This window comes from Schistocerca cancellata, chromosome 4, assembly GCF_023864275.1.
Source record: "Schistocerca cancellata isolate TAMUIC-IGC-003103 chromosome 4, iqSchCanc2.1, whole genome shotgun sequence".
Lineage (NCBI taxonomy): Eukaryota > Metazoa > Arthropoda > Insecta > Orthoptera > Acrididae > Schistocerca > Schistocerca cancellata.
Window position 1 is genome coordinate 152,765,335 of NC_064629.1, and position 21,489 is coordinate 152,786,823.

General features: G+C 42.1%; 2 protein-coding genes across 2 annotated transcripts in view; both read left to right on the forward strand.

Moving 5' to 3' along the window:
• LOC126183937 (Down syndrome cell adhesion molecule-like protein Dscam2) overlaps positions 1 to 8,435 on the forward strand; it is a 461,766-nt gene extending 453,331 nt beyond the window's left edge. Inside the window, exon 25 of the mRNA XM_049926285.1 lies at positions 7,282 to 8,435. Coding sequence (XP_049782242.1) covers positions 7,282 to 7,507 — 226 coding nt within the window. The 3' untranslated portion in view covers positions 7,508 to 8,435. The remainder of the gene's footprint in view (positions 1 to 7,281) is intronic.
• Positions 8,169 to 21,489, forward strand: part of LOC126183938 (trichohyalin-like) — a 47,715-nt gene continuing 34,394 nt past the window's right edge. The window contains exon 1 of the mRNA XM_049926286.1: positions 8,169 to 8,224. Coding sequence (XP_049782243.1) covers positions 8,169 to 8,224 — 56 coding nt within the window. The remainder of the gene's footprint in view (positions 8,225 to 21,489) is intronic.

Consider the following 21,489-nt stretch of genomic DNA (forward strand, 5'->3'; position numbering starts at 1 on the left):
AGGCTCATAGGAAGCACAGTTCTCCTTCTCCGCCACGGCGCATTTCTTCTCCTGCGCCACCCAGCGGTTGCCGCCCCAGGCCGTCATCCGTTTCGCCTGACCGCACCGCTGGTAGCCGTACATCTGGCCGTTCACCGGCGGAGGAAGCTCCCCCTCCCGGCCATCCTTCAGAGATAGCCGATGAACCTATGGACCCAATGGACAACGACTGTCCGCCTACTGATAGCGGCGGCGGTGCTCGCTCAAAGCCATGCCCTCAGCGGCCTTCGAGGTGACCCCTTTTTTCATCTTCCTTTTCTTACGATGGCACTTATTCACTGGAATATTCGCAGCATTCGCTCCAACCGAGAGGACTTGAAGTTGCTGCTCCGCTTGCATCATCCGCTCGTCGTAGCCCTCCAGGAAACGAAGCTACGCCCATGCGATCAAATTGCCTTGGCACACTACACCTCTGTGCGTTTTGACCTACCCCCTGTGGTAGGTATCCCAGCTCATGGAGGGGTTATGTTGCTGGTCCGGGATGATATTTACTAAGATCCCATCACGTTGCACACCGGCCTGTAGGCAGTTGCCATCCGCATTACTCTCCCCACATTTACGTTTTCGTTATGTACCGTTTACACTCCATCGTCATCTGCCGTTACCAGGGCAGACATGATGCAACTTATTGCTCAGCTACCTGCACCATTTTTGTTAACTGGAGACTTCAATGCCCACCATCCCCTTTGGGGCTCTCCAGCATCCTGCCCAAGGGGCTCCTTGTTAGCAGACCTTTTCAACCAGCTCAATCTTGTCTGCCTCAATACTGGCGCCCCTACTTTTCTTTCGGACACATCTCACACCTATTCCCATTTAGACCTCTCTATATGTGCTCCCCAACTTGCACGCCGGTTTGAGTGGTATGCACTTGCTGATACATATTCGAGCGACCACTTCCCGTGTGTTATCCATCTCCTGCAGCATACTCCCTCTCCGTGCTCCTCTAGTTGGACCATCTCCAAGGCAGACTGGGGGCTCTTCTCTTCCAGGGCGACCTTCCAGGATCAAACCTTCACAAGCTGCGATCGTCAGGTCGCACACCTCACAGAAGTAGTTCTCGCTGCTGCTGAATATTCCATCCCTCACCCTACTTCTTCTCCACGTCGCGTACCGGTCCCCTGGTGGACCGCAGCATGTAGAGACGCTTTACGTGCTCGTCGACGTGCTTTACGCACCTTTAAACGCCACCTTACAGTGGCGAATTGTATTAATTATAAACGATTACGTGCTCAGTGTCGTCGTATTATTAAAGAAAGCAAGAAAGCCAGCTGGGCTGCTTTCACAAGCACCTTCAACAGTTCTACTCCTTCTGTTGTCTGGGGTAGCCTGCGCCGGCTATCTGGCACTAAGGTCCACTCCCCAGTTTCTGGCTTGAAGGTCGCGAATGACGTCCTTGTGGCCCCTGAGGCTGTCTCCAATGCCTTCGGCCGCTTTTTCGCAGAGGTTTCGAGCTCCGCTCATTACCACCCTGCCGTCCTCCCCCGCAAACAGGCAGAGGAGGCTAGGCCACCTAACTTCCGCTCCTCGAATTGTGAAAGTTATAATGCCCCATTCACCATGCGGGAACTCGAAAACGCACTTGGCCGATCACGGTCCTCCACTCCACGGCCTGATTCTATTCATATCCAGATGCTGAAGAACCTTTCTCCTGCGGGTAAAGGTTTTCTTCTTCGTACATACAATCGCATCTGGATTGAGGGACATGTTCCCGCATGCTGGCGCGAATCTATTGTTGTCCCGATTCCTAAGCCGGGGAAGGACAAGCACTTGCCTTCCAGTTATCGACCTATCTCGCTTACCAGCTGTGTCTGTAAAGTGATGGAGCGAATGGTTAACTCTCGATTGGTTTGGCTGCTCGAGTCTCGACGCCTACTTACCAATGTACAATGTGGATTTCGTAGGCGCCGCTCTGCTGTTGACCATCTGGTTACCTTGTCGACCTTCATTATGAATAACTTCTTGCGGAAGCGCCCGACCGCGGCTGTGTTCTTTGATTTGGAGAAGGCTTCCGACACCTGTTGGAGGGCGGGCATTCTCCGCACCATGCATACATGGGGCCTTCGTGGTCGCCGCCCTCTTTTTACTCGTTCCTTTTTAATGGATCGACAGTTCAGGGTACGTGTGGGTTCTGTCCTGTCCGACACCTTTCGCCAGGAGAATGGGGTGCCACAGGGCTCAGTTTTGAGCGTCGCTCTCTTCGCCATCGCGATCAATCCAATAATGGATTGCCTCCCAGCTGATGTATCAGGCTCCCTTTTTGTGGACGATTTTACCATCTATTGCAGCGCGCAGTGTACACGTGTCCTGGAGCGCTGTCTTCAGCGTTCTCTTGACCGTCTTTACTCCTGGAGTGTCGCCAATGGCTTCTGTTTTTCTGCCGAGAAGACTGTCTGTATTAACTTCTGGCGCTACAAATAGTTTCTCCCACCGTCCTTACGACTCGGTCCCGTTGCTCTCCCAATCGTGGAGACAACCAAATTTTTAGGCCTTACATTTGACAGGAAACTTAGCTGGTCTCCACATGAGTCATATTTGGCCGCCCGTTGTACCCGTTCTTTAAATGTCCTCCGTGTTCTCAGTGGTATGTCGTGGGGAGCGGATCGAACTGTCCTACTTCGTCTATATCGGTCGATCGTCCGCTCCAAGCTGGATTATGGGAGCTTCGTATACTCCTCTGCACGGCCATCCATCTTACGCCGCCTCAACTCCATACAACATCGGGGCTTACGACTTGCGATAGGAGCATTTTATACTAGTCCCGTAGAGAGTCTTCATGCTGACGCTGGCGAATTGCCACTCACCTACCGGCGCGATATACTGCTTTGTCGGTATGCCTGTCGGCTACTGTCAATGCCCGACCATCCGTCTTATCGTTCCTTTTTTGACGACTCTCTCGACCGTCAATACGGGTTGTATGTCTCTGCCCTGCTACCCCCTGGAGTTCGCTTTCGTCGCCTCCTTCAACACCTTAATTTTTCACTCCCTGCAACCTTTCGAGTGGGCGAGAGCAACACGCCACCTTGGCTCCAGGCTCAGGTCCGCGTTCACCTTGACCTCAGCTCGCTCCCAAAAGAGGTTACCCCTGGTTCGGTCTACCACTCCCGTTTTTTGGAACTTCGTTCGAAGTTCATCAACATGACTTTCATTTATACAGATGGCTCTAAGACCAATGACGGGGTCGGGCGTTCCTTTATTGTCGGGGCACGAAGTTTCAAATACCGGCTCCATGGCCATTGTTCGGTCTTCACAGCTGAGCTCTTTGCCCTCTACCAGGCTGTTCTTTACATCTGCCGCCACCGACATTCTGCTTATGTCATCTGCTCAGACTCCCTGAGCGCCATCCAGAGCCTCAGTGATCCGTACCCGGTTCACCCTTTCGTACACCGGATCCAACGCTCTCTTCAGCAGCTGGTGGACGTCGGTTCTCCGGTTAGCTTTATGTGGGTTCCTGGCCATGTCGGTATCCCTGGGAACGAAGCTGCAGATGCCGCGGCCAAGGCTGCGGTCCTCCAGCCTCGGACAGCTTCTTGTTGTGTCCCTTCGTCCAATTTTAGCAGGGTCATTTGTTGGCGCATTGTGTCGCTGTGGCATGCCGATTGGGCTGCACTTACAGACAACAAGCTTCGGGCCTTAAAACCTCTTCCCGTGGCTTGGACGTCCTCCTCACGCCCTTCTCGAAGGGAGGAGGTAGTTTTGGCCCGGTTAAGAATTGGACACTGCTGGTTCAGCCATCGCCATCTGCTGACGGCTGTGCCAGCGCCGTTCTGCCCATGTGGGCACTTGCTGACGGTTCGACACATTTTAATGTCCTGTCCATATTTTAACACACTGCGTCTAGATCTTAACCTGCCACGTACTTTCGATGCCATTTTAGCGGATGACCCACGAGCAGTTGCTCGTGTTCTTCGTTTTATCAATTTGACAAACCTGTCTCAGGACATTTGATGATGATGTTTTTTAACCCTATGCCTGTCAGTCTGTCTTTTATAGTGTTTTCCCTTTTAGTTGTTGTTGTCCGCTTGTGCCTCGCGGTGCATTCTTAGAGTAGTCAGGGCGCTAATGACCATTGAAGTTGTGCGCTCTAAAACCACAAAAAAAAAAAGAAAAAACAGGTGTAACACTGCTATGCAACTGAATCATAGAAAGCCACGAAAAAAAAATTTGGGAGGCTAGCGTTCCAAAAGAGACAAAGAACTTATTTGCTCTATAATTCAAATTGTCGTATTAAAAATCGAGAACCGGGTTATGTATTGAAATATACACAGCAGATAATCTGTTCTATGTACTTAGATATGTGATATTACTGACTAAAATACTCCCCCCCCCCCCCCTCTCTCTCTCTCTCTCTCTCTCTCTCTCTCTCTCTCTCTCCTCTCTGAAATGTACATACATGCCAAATGATCCTAATGAGGTTATGAGATACAGTCATTAACATTTCAGATAATTTGCAGCCTTTTAAAATTTAAATGCAGACTGTTCTTATTGAACATGAGGCATCTGATATAAAAAAAGCTACTGTTCAATCTAACAGCAAATTAAACACCAATTATGGCTATCATTTAACAGTACCCACTCATATGGTACAGCAGTCCACATGTTTGTTCCTGTAACAGGAGTCTGAGAACAAAGACAGAAGTCATACCGAGCGAGGTGGCGCAGTGGTTAGCACACTGGACTCGCATTCAGGAGGATGACGGTTCAATCCTGCATCCAGCCATTCTGATTTAGGTTTTCCGTGATTTCCCTAAATCCCTCCAGGCAAATGCCGGGATGCTTCCTTTGAAAGGACATAGACCGATTTCCTTCCCCATCCTTCCCTAATCCAATGAGACCAATGACCTTGCTGTCTAGTCTCCTCCCCCAAAACAACCGAACCACAACCCAATAGAAGTCGTGTATGAGACTGACAGTCTGACATACTAGCTTGCTTTTATGTGGATTCAGGACTTGTTGATACACAACACAGGGAGTAGAATCATCCATCTCTACAGAAGTAATCGTGTGTGTGTGTGTGTGTGTGTGTGTGTGTGTGTGTGTGTGTGTGTGTGTGTGAGACATACATGGGTCAGATGTCTAAGTACCTTCATGAAATGTGGATATGTAAAAGATATTTGACATGTGGAATGGCCACCAGAGTGCTGTATTGTTGTTTGTGTTTGGTGTTGTTACCAGTCCTGGTAGGGCATATAACAACTGTGAACCGATCCAGATGTTGAGTGATCACCGTGGGCATGGAGACATTACATACTTGTGATAGACAGTGTTATCAGCACCTAGCAGAGTTTGCAAAGGGCCTCATTGTGGGTCTCCATTTGACCAGGTGGTAAAATTGTCCAGTATTCAGATTTTTGGGGCATTTAGATGTGAGAGCACCCGAATGCGTGGGAACATGAGGATAGGCATACTCGTCTTCAAGGTTCTGGTTGACCATGTCTGAACACCACAAGGGGAGATTGCTGTATTGTGCAACTGATTTCAGTGACATGCTGGACCCTCATAGAGCCCCTTTGTACATCAAATGTAACAGCAGCATTAGTCATCCAAGGAATAAAAACATAATGTCAAAAGAAATGCTATCAAATACTCTTATAGTAATAAACAGTATGACAAATCACTTAAGCAAATAAAATTATTAGTTAGATGAATGAAACCCTCCATTAATCATAATTTATTCTGTTCAGTTAAAAAATTAACTGTAAATCCAAAATGGCTACAAAACAGGTCTGTTGCTTAATTAGAGTTGCCAGTTGTACATATTTAGTAAGTTAGTTAACCATTGAGTATGTAATAAAAATAATATAGTAAATTCCAAATGGCTACAAAACAACCCTGCAGCGTAGTGGGAGTAGCCAATTGCATATTCTAAGTTCTTTAGTCAATGTCACAAACGTGTACAAAGTAGATTATACAGATAAAATGTGAAAAATGGCTCTAAAGTAACACTAAATGTAAAAATATGACCCCAACAAATGAGTATGTAAAACGCTATTAGAAGCTTTCCTCTTGTCCATAACAAAAACACAATTATTCTCTGATAAAATTAAAGTGAAGCTTGCAGTTACTGTAAAGTCAGATCTAAGACAACACCGCTCCATGAAACCCATTAGAATAAAATTGCTCAGAAATGACCAGTGATGCATTATCTATAAAAAAGATAGACTTGAGTCATGACCTGAAGTGTTATCTAACTAAACAAGATACCACTGGTACCTATAACATGCACTTAATGCCAAGCCTAATGATGATAATTTGTGGCAAATGCATCGTAACACACAAAAACAAATAATCACTCCAGCTGCCTAGGCATAGACGAATATTGTAAGAAAGCATGTAAATCTAATCACATCTTGATATCCGTAACTGGATGACAGAATGACAATAATACACTAGTTCTGGTGGGTGAGGGAAATGAAATATCCTCATAGCACCTTTAGGTCACACATAATAAAACTAATCCAGCATTAGACAGCTAATGCAGCCAGCTAATACTTAAAATGAATATAACATTGTCTGGTACTAGTGAGGAGTGATACCTGTATTTGACAATGTATGAAAAAGACACAGAAAGGAGACTCGTGTACCTATTCCTACCATCCTTCATATGCACTGAAATGAAAAAGTCTATGGGCATGAAAACAGCATATAAGAGGACATGACTGTATGACGATATTACGCATGCCTCGTGCAGTTACCACGCCACATAGAGTAATGTAACATCTGTAGCTGTATCTTAGCTTGCTCTTACAAGTAACCAGAACAACTAACTTGGCCATCACTGCAATAATGTGTCAACAAATCTGTGGTATACAATGTCGCCTCACATTGCGACAGGACAACTTTGCAAAAACATGTTTACTCAGAACACACACACAATCAATAACATACCACATATTTGATACATGTAACTAGTGATAACCAGCCCAGTACATTAGGTTGTTGTCATGCCTTACAGAACATGGTTATCTAATTTGTTCATATAATGTGGCAGTTAGGAACATTTATGACAAACTTCAGATGTGTTTTCTCACAAGAAGCCATGTAATGTATCATGTGCATCAGATTTCTTCTCATATCTGCAACAACAACACTAAATGTTTAGTGGAAGATTTAACTGACAATAATGCATCAACAGAACATAAATTCTGTTCATGTGCATTACATAATACAAACAACATAGTACACTTCTAGTATGTCAGTTTGTTGAAATCTGATCTTTTGTGATTTGTTTCCATTTTTCTTTAGTTTAAGGTCTAGAAGAACGAGAGCTAAGTCTGTCCATAGAAGAAGTGAAGGATCAAGGGAGTCACATGTGGATCCTCCAACAAGTTTCTCTGATGGCCATGAACTGAGTGAAGCAGAATGTGACATGGACACAATAAGACATTACAAATGGGCATATAAAGGCAGTTCAAGCAGGGATAACTCTCAACATGGACAGTCATATAACAATTTCACAATAGCTGTGTGACTGCCTTTGTATTCCTCAAATATTCTCACATCACAAACAGGAAATGAATTGTGATCAGTAATTCAACTTCTTTCAGCTGTATTAAATGAAGATGAAGTAGCTGACATTATGGAAACATTGTTTCAAAACTGAAATATGTTACTGATTTCAATAATTTGTCTAATATTTGAAGAGAGATGTACTGTAAAATTGTTACTTGTAAATGTATGTTGGTGTTAACTGATAATAATTTTAATTATTGTTAGAATTATCATTCTTGTTTTCATTGTCAGTGTGATGTGTGAAACTCATGACTCATTCAAAAAAATGTTGCAGTGTCTTACTGTATTTATTGTCAATTGCTTCACGAGGAACAATGAGCTTTACCTCAATCCACAATTGTGATATATATTTTGACATATTCTCGTATTGTTTGGTGACTTTTTAAAGTGTAAAAACACACAATGAGTGAGATAAATTATTTTGTTGTTAAACAACTGTGTTAAATATTTTATTAATTTATTTCTATAGACTTGAACCATGAAAAGTTGATATGTGAACATTCACATTGCATTGTGTCCTATTAAGGTATGTTTTCTATATGTGCTAGTGATAAGTGGACAAGGGAAAGACATGACTGTGCTGTTCAGTTTACTAGTGTATTTGATAATAAATACAAACAATGGTTGACATGGATGGAATTATACAAGAATTTGTAGGAATGGGTGCAAATTACAGGTAAAATAACATTGATATAACATGATACACATTAATACCTCAATATTCGGTCATATATTGGAATGACCCTTCCACGCTCAAGAAATGAACCAAAACTATTGCGTATAATATTACTTTCAAAAATAATTTTCTCTACATATCAAAGTACTTTAACATGTCAGAAGAATATTATATACATTTTTATATGTATTAAAGGATTGTAATATATACATATATAATTTGCCATTCAAAGCCTGTTTTAATATATTTTTACCAGTGTTGAAAATCAGCTTTCTCACCAGCTGCAATGAAATTAATTTTGCCACACGCTTTGGCTACATAAAAATGCCCCAAATCTTGCAATATCTATGACTTGACAAATCCACATTTTTTTATTTATCTGATCACTTTGTCACCGGTATTTGTGGTATCCTTTACATCTATGAAAATATCACAATTACTGTAGGATTAAATTCAAATTTTATGCTATCTATTATTTTTGCAAATTGTAAACTGTTGCATTTTGTATAAGCTGTTTTAAGTGAAGAGGAATTTTGAAAGAGGAGACATTTTCTCCAGGAGACTGTAAAGAATGACACACAGCTCATTCATCTGTCAATTTTGGTACAAAATCCATTTTCTGGTTTTTAGCACATCTAAAATACAACCAGTGTGCCAAAACATTTCACACCAGCAGAGTTCAGGCCTCTACATGAGATGACCAAATGGAGCATGTGATTCGCTACTTCAACCTTCAAGAAAGGGCACATACATGTGTGTCTTTTTCTGTAAACATGTGTTTAACAGTTTGGGTCTCTGTGGTCAACCTCCAGAGTCCTACATAATAAGCTGTTGATCACTAAAAAGCTTTAATGCTCCTATGTTTGAGTGTGCTTGAACTCCCATACTTAGTCTATATTTGGGAGCACATAAGACAGTCTGAAGTTGTCACAAAGTAACTCTGCTGCATCTACATAAGTTTTCAGGTTTGAAATCATCATGGTGTTCATTGAGGGTTTTACTTTGGTGAGCAAATATCTCAGCGATTTGATACTTTCTATAGTCTTACACTTGTTTTCGAGGAATCTCCTTGAAAGTTGGAAACTATTAAAGCTCATGCTTGATTCAAATATCTTCCTTATTAATTGACTTTCTAGTAGCCCAACTTATGGCCACTGTAGGTGTAGTGAACAGGTGGGTTATTACAGTAGACTACTCTTCGCATCGATCTCAAAGGTGATTCACCATGTCAAACAAGAGCTGCAAAGTTCATATGATACTGCGGTAATAATGGGTGATTCTTATTTCACGTAACAAAGATCATCCTCTGAAGGATAGAGGATTTCACTGGTATATCACTCCCTAGTGTCCTACCACCTTAATAGTAGTAACAGACATTTTGGTCCACAGAGAAATGTTAGAATAATAGATGGTGTTTTTCAAATACCCTTGAGAGAATTCTGTAGAAAACGGCTACATTCTATTTCTGCATGTTGTGTGTTATCAGCCATGGTGGTGTGGTTATAGTCAAAAGCAGGTGATGTGTATGTCACCTGTTTGATATCTGTATCCTGCAGTTATATCATTTAAGATTTGTAATTTCTGGAAGATTCAGAGTCCAGCTTATTTCTGAAATATTGGAATTTTATAGAACATGCTATGTATGTGTAAATAGGAACACACTCTGCTGATGCAGACAGTTCAGCTGCACCTCTACATTCATATGTAAGTAATAAGATGCTTTCAGTGTGAAGCATCAGTTTTTGTTGACGAGCCTGGTGTTGTAAATGTTGCTTGATTCCAGACTCTACATGACATATTTTGGTGCAGAGATTGGGTAACTGTCATCACCACCATGGCTCCAGTAAGGCTATGCAAAAGTCATCACCCTCAGACAGGAACACACAAACGGTACATTCCTCCTATGGTCTCAACTGCCAAGGTACTAGGTAATGGATACAAAAGTATTGGTAAGACTAGTATTGCACTCTCATCTTTCTTTGTCAAAGTTGATATGTCAAAGAAATTTGATGGTGTAATAGGGAACTTTGTCAAATATCGCCTGTTGTCAAATAAATATCATATCTAAGGCCTCTCCATAGATTTGATACTAAGTCATTCTTCTTCTATTCACTGCAATATGAAATGTAACCACTTGGAAAACTGGCGTCGCTACAGCTATTTGACGTAGTGTTTGTATACATGGCTTAAAAGTTGGTGTGTTCCTTAGACTTTTTTTAGAGAGTGGAGGGGAGGGGGGGGGGGGGTGAGCAAATGGCACAGTGCATGCCAGTGAAGAGGAATTTTAGAATGTGTGTTGATGGGCAGGTGGAATATGGTGCAGGTGACTTCATGTCCACAATCATAGCTACAGCCATCCACCTTTACATATGGAAACATCCAGGTAGCTTTTCAGTTAGCTGGAATAGAGGATGTGGTCACACACTAAAATAAAAATTCTTTCTTAGCTTCCCATTCTACTTTATTTTTGAATGCTGGATGCCGCAATTTAAAAAGCCCTTCATCTGTGTCGTACTTTTATTAATTTTGTAGTTGTTGGTACACTAAGTCCATTAATTAAATTATTTAAAAGTAAATACTTCTTATTGCCCATATAGTGTACTAAACATTTACTTACCTTCACATATTCCCTGTCAGTGAATTATAAATTGCTTCACACATTTATGGAATGATATTGGTTAATACGATATTCCAGTGCTGTGCTGTAAACTAGAGTAGCTCTACTGTATCAAGAAATCCCAGTGTCACAGTTTGGCTGTCTTGTGTAGACACAGCATTTCTCAAGAGTATTTTGTAATATGAGAATCCACTTTACTGAGCAAATACTGAAATACTCTCATCCATTAGTAAGTAATTTATAGACTTGAAGACTTAAGCATTGAAGAATAACGAAGCACCAGGAGAGGTTGGGATAGTAGCAGAAATGTGGAAACTAGGGGACTTCTCCGCATGGCAGAAAATTCACAAAGTAATTAGACATTTGGACAAAAGGAATCCTACCCAGTGACTGGAATCAAGCATTGATCCCTCCTCCATAAAAAAGATAGAAAACAGACATCAACAACTGCAGGGGCATATCCTTGTTACCAGTGACATACAAAATACTTTCTAAAGCACTTTTAAATAGAATAGAGGAACAAGCAGGATTTAGAAAAGGTAGATCATGTGCAGAACAGATTCTTAATTTGAAAACAATTTTGAGAGAGAGCTATACAAAATAAAAATACAGTAGTTACTTTCATAGATTTCAAGAAGGCCTACAACTCAGTTGACAAACACTATTCCAGATACTTTATGAATCAGGGATAGATGAAAACACCAGAAGACGTGTTGAACAAACACTCACAGGTACAATATCAAGAATTAAGTTTCAAGGTGAAATTTCTGAACCATTCAAAATCAAAACAGGAGTTCGACAAGGAGACACTGTCCCCAGTTCTCTTTAACTTGGTTTTAGATAAAACAGTAAAAACGTGGGAAAGCACATTAAAAAAACAGGAGCACATAGGGTATAAGCATGGGTCAAGGAAAGAACAAATTTGAAGTGAAATGTTTAACCTTTGTGGATGATATGGTATTGATAACTGAAAACAGTTATGCTTGATCTGTTACATGAGATTGCTGAAAAGACTGGGCTAAAAATATCCTATGAAAAAATTGAGTATATAGAACACAAACGTAATACATAAAAGTTTATAAAAACAAAGTATGGAAAAATTAAGACAGTTGATAGATTCAAATACCTGGAGGAGTGGATCCTAGCCAATGGACTGGACAACACAACAAATAAAGAATAAAAAAGTTAGAATTTGCATATAAATTAACACAAAACTACAATAAGAAATCGGTAACCATACAAGCAAAGATTAAACATTATAATTCAGTTATTAAGACACAAGCAACCTATGAATCGGAGTGCCTAACATTGAATAAGAAAGGCAAATTAAGAGAACTAGAAAAATTCTAGGTTCTGAGAAAAACAAGGAAAATAGGTGGATTAAAAGGGGAAATGAAGACTTATACAAAAATACAGAAAAGATCACAGATACAATGAGGAAGAGATGACTAAAATATTATGGACATTTAAAAAGAATGGAAGAAACATGGATTACAAAGAAAATTTTTAATTATGTTAGTAAGCTGAAAAAAACTAATGTGGATAGAAGCAATAAAGAAAGACACCAACAAAATATGTGTTACAGAAGAAATAATACGTGACAGGGATCACTTCAGGCTACTGATAGAAAACGCAAACTATGAAGAAGATGAGCCAAAACCTCGACCCAAGAGCGTGTGGACCGATAAGCAGAGATGAGCAGTTGGCGAGAAAATAAAGTACTGGGAAGAATGGAAGAAAAAGAAACACCATAAGTCTTAAGTTGTATGCGGTTCATAGCTGGCCAAATTCATTAAAAAAAAAGTTGACATTCTCCACTAGCAGCTCTTTTCACAAATTTTTCTGAATACTTTTACTATCTCGATGTAATATCTATGGCTTCATCCAAGTAATTTTTTTTAGCTGCTTTTCTTCCAAATACACACAAGGTGCAATTGTGGTAGTAGCAATTGCACCATGTAATAAGTTGTCTGCCCATCTTGAAATTTGATGAAAAATATGACAACTGTGTGACATGGCATTAAAAAGGGGTATTAAAGATCTTTGGCAAAGAAATTTTACGAATATTTGATCATATTTCTTTGATAAAGAAATATGATAGTGTAATACTGGTCTAAGTCTGATGTACATCAAAGTATCCAGCAGTGGTTTTTGTATGTTGGACAGAACCTGACAAAATGGCTAAAAGTATTTGGCCATGTCACTAAATACGGTGGAGGAGATGACATGAGTCTTGCTAACATCTGCTTTCACTTGAATGGTACAGTTCAGCAGTAGTTTGAGAACAACAAAGAGAAACAAGAAATGGGACAAATTTCAAGCAGAAACATTTGGCAACAAGTTGTAGGTCATTGTAGCCAAGTAACTGAAACAGTCTAATGCCATAGAGAGATGACATTGTCAATATACACAGAGTGTTTTTGCTCTTTGTTACACAGTAAACCTAATGATGGGAGTTTATGATGTTCCACACAATGAATGGAATTGCAGAAAATGTCAATCAGATGCTTCTTGTGAAGGATGTCTGCACAATAAAGGACTTCAATGGGTGCCAGCATATCAGTACAATCACCAAAAAAGAGTGCACCATGAACCATTTGACAAATTTCCAAATGTAATACCAATGGCAGTCACTGAAGCCCATCAGGACCTTTCACAGCTAATAGTAAGAGATCTGTGAAAGACAACCCAACTCCATTGAGGAGTGCAGTCAGAAACCATTGTACTATGCTGGAACCATCAGACAACAGCCAAGGTTCTCAGGGACCCAGATACAACTGGCGCACTTAAAGAAAAGTGCAAATGTCAGTATGTTTCTGCTGTGGATGCCCTGACCACATCATACTCAACTCTAAAGAAAGAACAAGAGTGTTTGATGATTATCATTCATGAGAAATGACAGGGTTGTGCTATGCATGCCAGACAACTAGAGATGACTACAGTTGGCCACCAGGATGAAGACCATTGTTGTCCCCTGATAAAGGTCACTCTCCAACTCACCAGTCATTCCCCATCACCATATGGAGGTTCCAGCCACTTTCCCAGCTGCTAAAATCTTGAAAATTACTCAAGGAGGCCATCTTGGAAATGAGGCTGCTTCAGACGAAAATCCTCTATGGAAGACAGTTGCCAAAATGTTGGGAAGTTACATCTATGTCCTCAACAACAAACCTATCCAGGCACTAGTTGATTCTGGGGCATCATTTTACACATAGTCAGCAGCTGAAGGAGGTTATATTCCTGCATTCAAAGGCAATTGTGCAAAAAGTTGCTAATGGAAAGGATTTATACCCATTGCCATAAACTGGTGGCACTTAGGGTAGTTTGCAGGGAGCAAAATATTTCTGCCCTATGGACCTGTAGACGGGCTATTGACAGATCAAGGGTGACAAGGATAATGTGGAAGAGACTGCTTTCATAACACCTAAAACTGTTCATGAAATCAAAGTTATGCCAGTTGGTCTGTGCAATGTTCCACCCACTTCTGAAGGCATGATGTTTTAAATGAACACTGTGTCTTTGTTACTGGGATCATGTTTTCTCAAAGCCATTTGAAGAATAAATTGTCTGACAACAGTGTTCAAATATTTGGTGATGCAGGCTTCAGCTGAATCTAAAAAAGTACCTCTTTGTCATGCAAGAAATGAAGATCTTTAGCACCTAGTTAACATAAACAGAAAATGTAAGAGCCATAATAGATTTTTCAACTCCTGAACACATTCGTGATTGATAGGCTATCTCAGAACATGCTCTTATTACAAATACTTCATACGGATTTCAATTGCAAGACATTGACGCTACAAGAACTGCAAAAGTTTCTAGGAGCGAGGAGTAAGACTGATCTTTTTGTATCCTTACAGAGGTGCTGATATCTTTACCAGCTGTAGCACATTTTGACAATAATTCTGAGATGGAATTGATGCTACTGGTGACAGGATAAGTGCAGTTCTACTACAAATCCAGGAAGACACCAAAAGAGTGATAGATTATGCTTCTACAAGTCAGGGAAGAATTACTTTATAACTGAGAAAGAGTGTCTTGCATTCCTTTGGGTTACCATTAATTCTGACACACATAGCAGACTATTCATTGTTTTGTCAGACCAACATTCTGTATGCTGGCTGACAAGCTTAAAGGATTCGCCAAGATGATTGGCAGGATGGGCACTGAAGCTTCAGGATTATAACATCACAGTAGCACACAAATACAGGTGCAAACACAAGTGACTAGGTGCTAACTGCTTTTCATTCCACTGGAAGATCATTACAGCTGCAGCACACCAACCTTATTCAGTTAGAAATTCTCAAAGTAGGAAGTAGATTACAGCCAAGCCAGCAGCAGGTGACCACAAATGTTATAGCTTACAAAATATAACACTGCTATCACACATTGTGAGGTGAGCTATTCAAACAAGGTATGGAAATAGTTGACACAGGGGCACCTAAGTGGAACAAGGCAGAAGCCTTTCCACACCAGCAACTGCAGAAATGTTTAACAAATGTGCTGCAAGGCATAGAAAAGCCCAAGCAAGTGCAGCCCATGAACATATAAATACCTAGCCACTTTTGTACTGGAACATTCTTGTGTTAGTGTTCCAGCACTACCACCATGGAGCTGTGAACCTTGGGGTGCCATCCAGAAAGCTGTACAGGGTCTGCAGTTTGCCCATCCTTCAGAGCAGCCAGCTCTGAGACACAGGATGTAAAAAGTTGGTAGGTTTGTTTCATGTCAGAGGTAATGGGAGTCGCGATTGGCTAGTACCTGTTAGATGTTCGCAGTGTAGCTTGGAAGATCATTCAGCACATAATCAGTACCAGTGGTATGTTTCACATGTGAATACTATGGGCATATGGCTAGGCAGTGCCAAGAGTAGAAATAGTTCAAGATTAGATGTAAGAACTAGGTTAATATATTTTATTTTTTGATATTGTTGTTATTTGTGTTTCAAAATGAGTGTCATGAATGACAAGGCTTGTGCAATTTCAGAGACACAAGTTGTGTCAGAACAAGAGGCAGTTCACATATTATAGGAAAAGGTAGTGCAATTGACAGCAGATAATACAGAATTACATGGTTGCAGTCACCACAGCAAAGTATAAATTTGACATATGATATAAATGTGTGGTGTCTGCTCTTTCAGACATGTCCAAAAGAACAGACACCACACAGAATCTGCAGCTGTGGTAAATTATATGCAAATGTAAGTTGGAGGGAGGGGAGAAAGGGAAGCAAAGGGAAGGGATTACTGATATCAGCTGCATCAGGGCATTATACGGAATCAGCAGCGACAAGTGAAAATGTGTACCAGACTGGGATTCAAACCTGGGATCTCCCACTTACTAGGCAGGTGCATTAACCATTGTGCCATCCTGGACACATTGTAATCACAACTGCACATATTATCTAGGCATGCCTCACAGCCAACTCACATCCCCACTGAGTGCCACCTATCTGCAGTCTCTGTCCATTTCCTCCATGCTTGCTGTTCTGAGTTTCCTGCGGGAGGTCGAACATACTTGTGCATGTGCACTGAAGAAGGGGAAACCACTGTCCATCTAGGTGAATCAGTTACAGGGTGTCCAGAAAAGGACTCCCTGATTTCAAAATTAAATATCTCGAAAACAAAGATCGATAGAGGAATGCAGTAAACGGTATGTTTATTGTGAAAGCTGTAAGAAGTTTATACAGCAGTTTGAAATAATAGCAGCTTTTGTAACTAACAGGTGGCGCTGTACGCTGTACAGCTCATATCAGCATACATAAGTGAAATAATCGTATGAAAACAATCTTTGGAAACAATCACATCACAATGTTTTCAAAATGTTCACCATTGGCACTACAGAGGTGGCGCAAACGAAGAATGAAATTCGCCATCACATTTCGTAGTGTCTCAACCGAAATGGATTCACATGCCACAGAGATCGCCGATTCAAGCTCGTCCAGCGTGGCGGGATGCTTCGGGTAGACCATGTCTTTCACTGTGCCCCACAAAAAAGAGTCACAGGGAGTCAAATCCGGCGAATATGGAGGCCAATCCATGCCTGCACCAGTAAATTTGGGATATTCCAAAGCAATGACTCGATTCCCGAAGTATTCCTCAAGAAAGCGAAACACTTGTTCGGTCCGATGTGGTCGGGCTCCATCTTGCATAAACCATTCAGTACCTGGTCGATCCTCTAACGCTTGCTGTGTGGCGACAAATGGTTCCAAAATTGCAACGTAACGTGCACCAGTGACCGTTTCTCGAATGAAAAAAGGGCCAATAATGCCTCTGCTGCATACTGCAGCCCACACAGTAACTTTAGGAGAATACAGGGGTTTCGCTTCACACCAATATGGCTTTTCGGAACCCCAAAATCGCCAGTTCTGCTTATTCACGTATCCATTCAGGTGGAAGTGTGCTTCATCTGTAAACGAGATGCAGCCAACATCAAATCCTTCTCTATCAATCATTGTGAGCATCTGATTAGCAAAGGCAACCCTTTGTTGCACAGCTCGTACGTGTATGGCCTGGTGCGTTTGAATTTTGAATGGAAACATGTGTAGGCTCTTTCTCAGTATTTTCTGCGTGCTAGAACGCTTCAAACCAGTCTCAAATGCAATTTTACGGACAGATGACATTGGATTTCGCTGAATAATTCCAGAAACTGTGGCGATATTTCCAGGCGTAACTGCGGTTTGCTTGCGGCCAACATGCCCCACTAGATCATCAGTTATGCTGCCTGTTTGCGAAGAGCGTACGAACGGTTTTCGCATTGGGTCCTTTTGGAACATTAAATCGTGCTTGAAAACTTCGCCTTGTTGCCGTAGGACTCTCTTCTAACCTGTGGTACTCTAAAACCATGTATTCCATTGAACAACGCGTTTTTCTGGTGCTAATTTCTTCCTTCGGTACGCTAACCTCCTTTTACGTTTCAATAGTGGAACTGATCGCTCTGGGCTTCTGATCACTATTTATACTAGGCATTACGTATGGCGATTACAGCACCATCTGTTAGCAGCTTTTGTAACTATTATTTCAAACTGCTGTATAAACTTCTTACAGCTTTCACAATAAACATACGTTTACTGCATACCTCTATCGATCTTTGTTTTCGAGATATTTAATTTTGAAATCAAGGAGTCCTTTTCTGGACACCCTGTATATGAATGCATGGTGTCTGTTCTTCAGGACATGTCTGCGTAATGCCCTGATGCAGCAGACGTCAGTAATCCCTTCCCTTTCCTTCCCTTTCCTTTCCTTTCTACCCCTCCTCCACCTTCAATTTACATATAATGTGTCACAGCTGTGGTTTCTGGGTGGTGTCTGTTCTTTTGGGCATGATTGAAAGAACAGACACCACACATTCATATAACTGATGCGTCTAGATGGGCAGTGGATCCACCTTCTTCAGTGCAGATGCACAAGCACATCAGACCTCATGTGGGAAACTCAGAGTAACAAGCATGGAGGAAACGAACAGGGACTACGGATAGGTAGCACTCAGTGAGACTGTGGGTCAGCCATGAGGGATGCTGAAATAGTCCTCACTATTGCAATAACACCGTGTTCCAGATGGTGCAGCTGTTAATGTACCTGTGCAGTTAGCTGGGGATCCTGAGTTCGAAGCTCAGTCCAGTACACATTTTGACTCTTAGCTGCATTGAGACATTACTTGGAATCAGCAGCTGACACCAGCAATCCCTTCCCTAGATTGACAATGGATTCACCTTCTTCATTGTGCATTCACAAGTACATCTGACCTCCTGTGGGAATCTGAGTAGTGAACATGGAGGAAATGGACAGGACTGCAGGTAGGTGGGCTCTGTGGGAATGTGAGTTGACCGTGAGGTGTGCTGAGATAGTCCACACAGTTGTGATAACAGTGTGTCCCGGATGGCGTAGTGGTTAACACACCTACACAGTAAACAGAAGATCCCGGCTTCAAATCGCATTGTGGTACACATTTTCACTCGTTGCTGTAGAGTCCGTGTAATGTCTCGATGCAGCTGACATCAGTAGTCCCTTCTGTTCCCCTTCCTTTCCTTCTACCCCCCTCCCGTCCACCTTCAGTTTACATTTAAATCTGTCAGGCCCAAGTTTACTTCCATTTTTTTCTCTGGGAAATCAACTGAGGATGTGCAAGCGTATGTGGAAGATCTTAATAATTTGGCAGAGATGGAAGAATGGTCAAATGCAGAACGTACAAGGGTAGCAAAACTGAGATTAACAGAAGAAGCAAAAACTTATGCAGGGTATACAGAGGCTCTCAAGGCAGCCAGAACGCTTGTGGAGTTTTTAAGAAGGGGTTAGTCCAGTGGTATACAAAGCAGACTAATGCCAGATATTTTAGAGATCAGTTGGGCACGGTAAAAAAGAAGCATGCAGAGTCAGTAGAAGAACACAGCTGTCAGATTGGCAATAGAATGTGAAGAAATTAAAATGTCAACTGGAGTGCAGGTTGGATGAATAGCATTCTCATCCAATGTAAGATGTTAAGGGTGGGGGATGGCAAATGACAAATGGGACATTTGGGAAGCCAATGTTGGTGGCCTTGGGACAATGGGAGTGGAGGTTGAAGTCATAGTACTTTCAGAGGTAGAGGACTGGGGAAGAACCAGACGTTAATCACCAAAGGGAACCTGAGGTTGACCTATGGTCATTCCCAATAAGATTAGATGCTACGAAAACATATGCAGAGATGGATTGCGCAGTCAGAGGATGCTATGGCATAAAGTCAGCGCCAGTGCGGGTGACAGATCAGAGGGCTGTGAGACCTCCCTCCAGGACGACAACGTGACAGCAGCGGCCCCTAGGTGAAGACGACATAAGCGCCGCGCCCGACTGATGGCAGCCCACTTCAATAGCAGCTTCAACGTTAGCCACTTCATTAGCTGACGCATTGTTGCCTCTTCATTAGCAATCTCAGTGTAGCATAGTTAGAGATCAGCAGTCACTACAGTTCAGTTGATAGACTGTTGTTAGTTGTGGTCACTAAGACCAGAAGTGTTACTTGTGTTTTTCTATTCTGAGGTAGACTGATTACTTTGTATTTCGCCCTTTGCTTATAACACATCTGTGTAATTGCACTTGTGGATGATCATTAATAAAGGACTACAAGAACTCTCAGATCAAAGTATTTGTACTTGTCTTGTTGTAATAAAACTCTTTAATACCAGTTGTTTGATTGTTTGTCTAGCGAACTGAGTATGCAGGATTCCTAGACACAACAGAGTAATAGTAGGAAAGAGGAACTACAGGATATTGTTGGACACAGCAGTGCACATGCTGGTTGCCAGTGGTGACCTGGTGGAACATAAGCAATGGAACCCACCACAGTATAGATTACATTGATTGGGGGGGGGGGGGGGGGTAAAGGTGTCACACCGATTCGATTTGTGGACGTATTGTGCCGAAATCAATCTTTTGGCAGCAAATGATGGAGCTTGATGGGAAAATGTTTCAGCTGAGTGAAATCTCTGCTAGTGTAGCAATGTTGTAATGTAGGACTATCGTGAATGACAAACCATTTAAACCATGAACAGTCACACTAAGACTCGATTCACATGACTGTGTAGCCAAGGGCACTGAGAAATTGGTCCATGTTAATGTTGAGTCTAGCTTACCGGTAGGAATTTTGTGTGTCGGAACCATGGGTAGTAAATGAAGTATCTTATCAAATGGTTGGTTCAAAGGGCCTGAGCACTATGGGACTTAACTTCTGAGGTCATCAGTCCCCTAGAACTTAGAACTTCTTAAACCTAACTAACCTAAGGACATCACACACATCCATGCCTGAGGAAGAAATCCAGACTGTAGCATCTAGAACCCTAGAACCGCTCGGCCACACCGGCAGGCCATCTTATCAGTTAGGTTACTTAGTAAAGAAAGGTGTTGTAAACCTACAGGATTTAAATGGTGAGGAAATGGTACCTGTATTTGTGGATAATTTTAGCATCAACGTTTTATGGTTAACAAAGGGGTTGCTGGTCACTAATGTGGATATCCTGAAGGAGAAGGAGTGGGACACAAGGGGTGTCAACCACGGGCATTCGCCAAATGCCACTGGCATTGCATTACAGGGAAAGTTGAAGCACCTAAAGTGAAGTAATACGGAACGAATGGGAGAGTTACTTATGGAGTTTAGGGATTTGTTTTTCCTGAAAGGTCCACTGCCAGCTATGCCTATCATGCAGCGCTGGATACCAACAGGAAATCAGTCACTGATTTACCACAAACTATACAGAGTTCTGAAGTACTTGCATGCGATTCTGGAAGAATTTATCTATCAACAACTGAAGGATGGGGTTATTGAGGAGAGCAATAGCCTGTGGTGGACAGGGGGGGGGGGCAGGAACTGTTGTACCCAAAAAATCAGCAAATGTAACACAGAATTATGGGCTTTGTTGCGATTATCGGCGTCTGAATGCTAAGCCTACAACAGACGAGTCCACAGCTTGTGGTCTCATGGTCGCGTTCTCGCTTCCCGAGCACAGGGTCCCAGGTTCGATTCCCAGGGGGGTCAGGGAATTGCCCTTGCCTCGAGATGACTGGGTGTTTGTTTGTGTTGTCCTCATTATTTCATCATCATTCATGAAAGTGACGAAATTGGGCTGAGCAATGGTTGGGAATTTGTACGGGCGCTGATAACCGCGCAGTTGAGCGCCC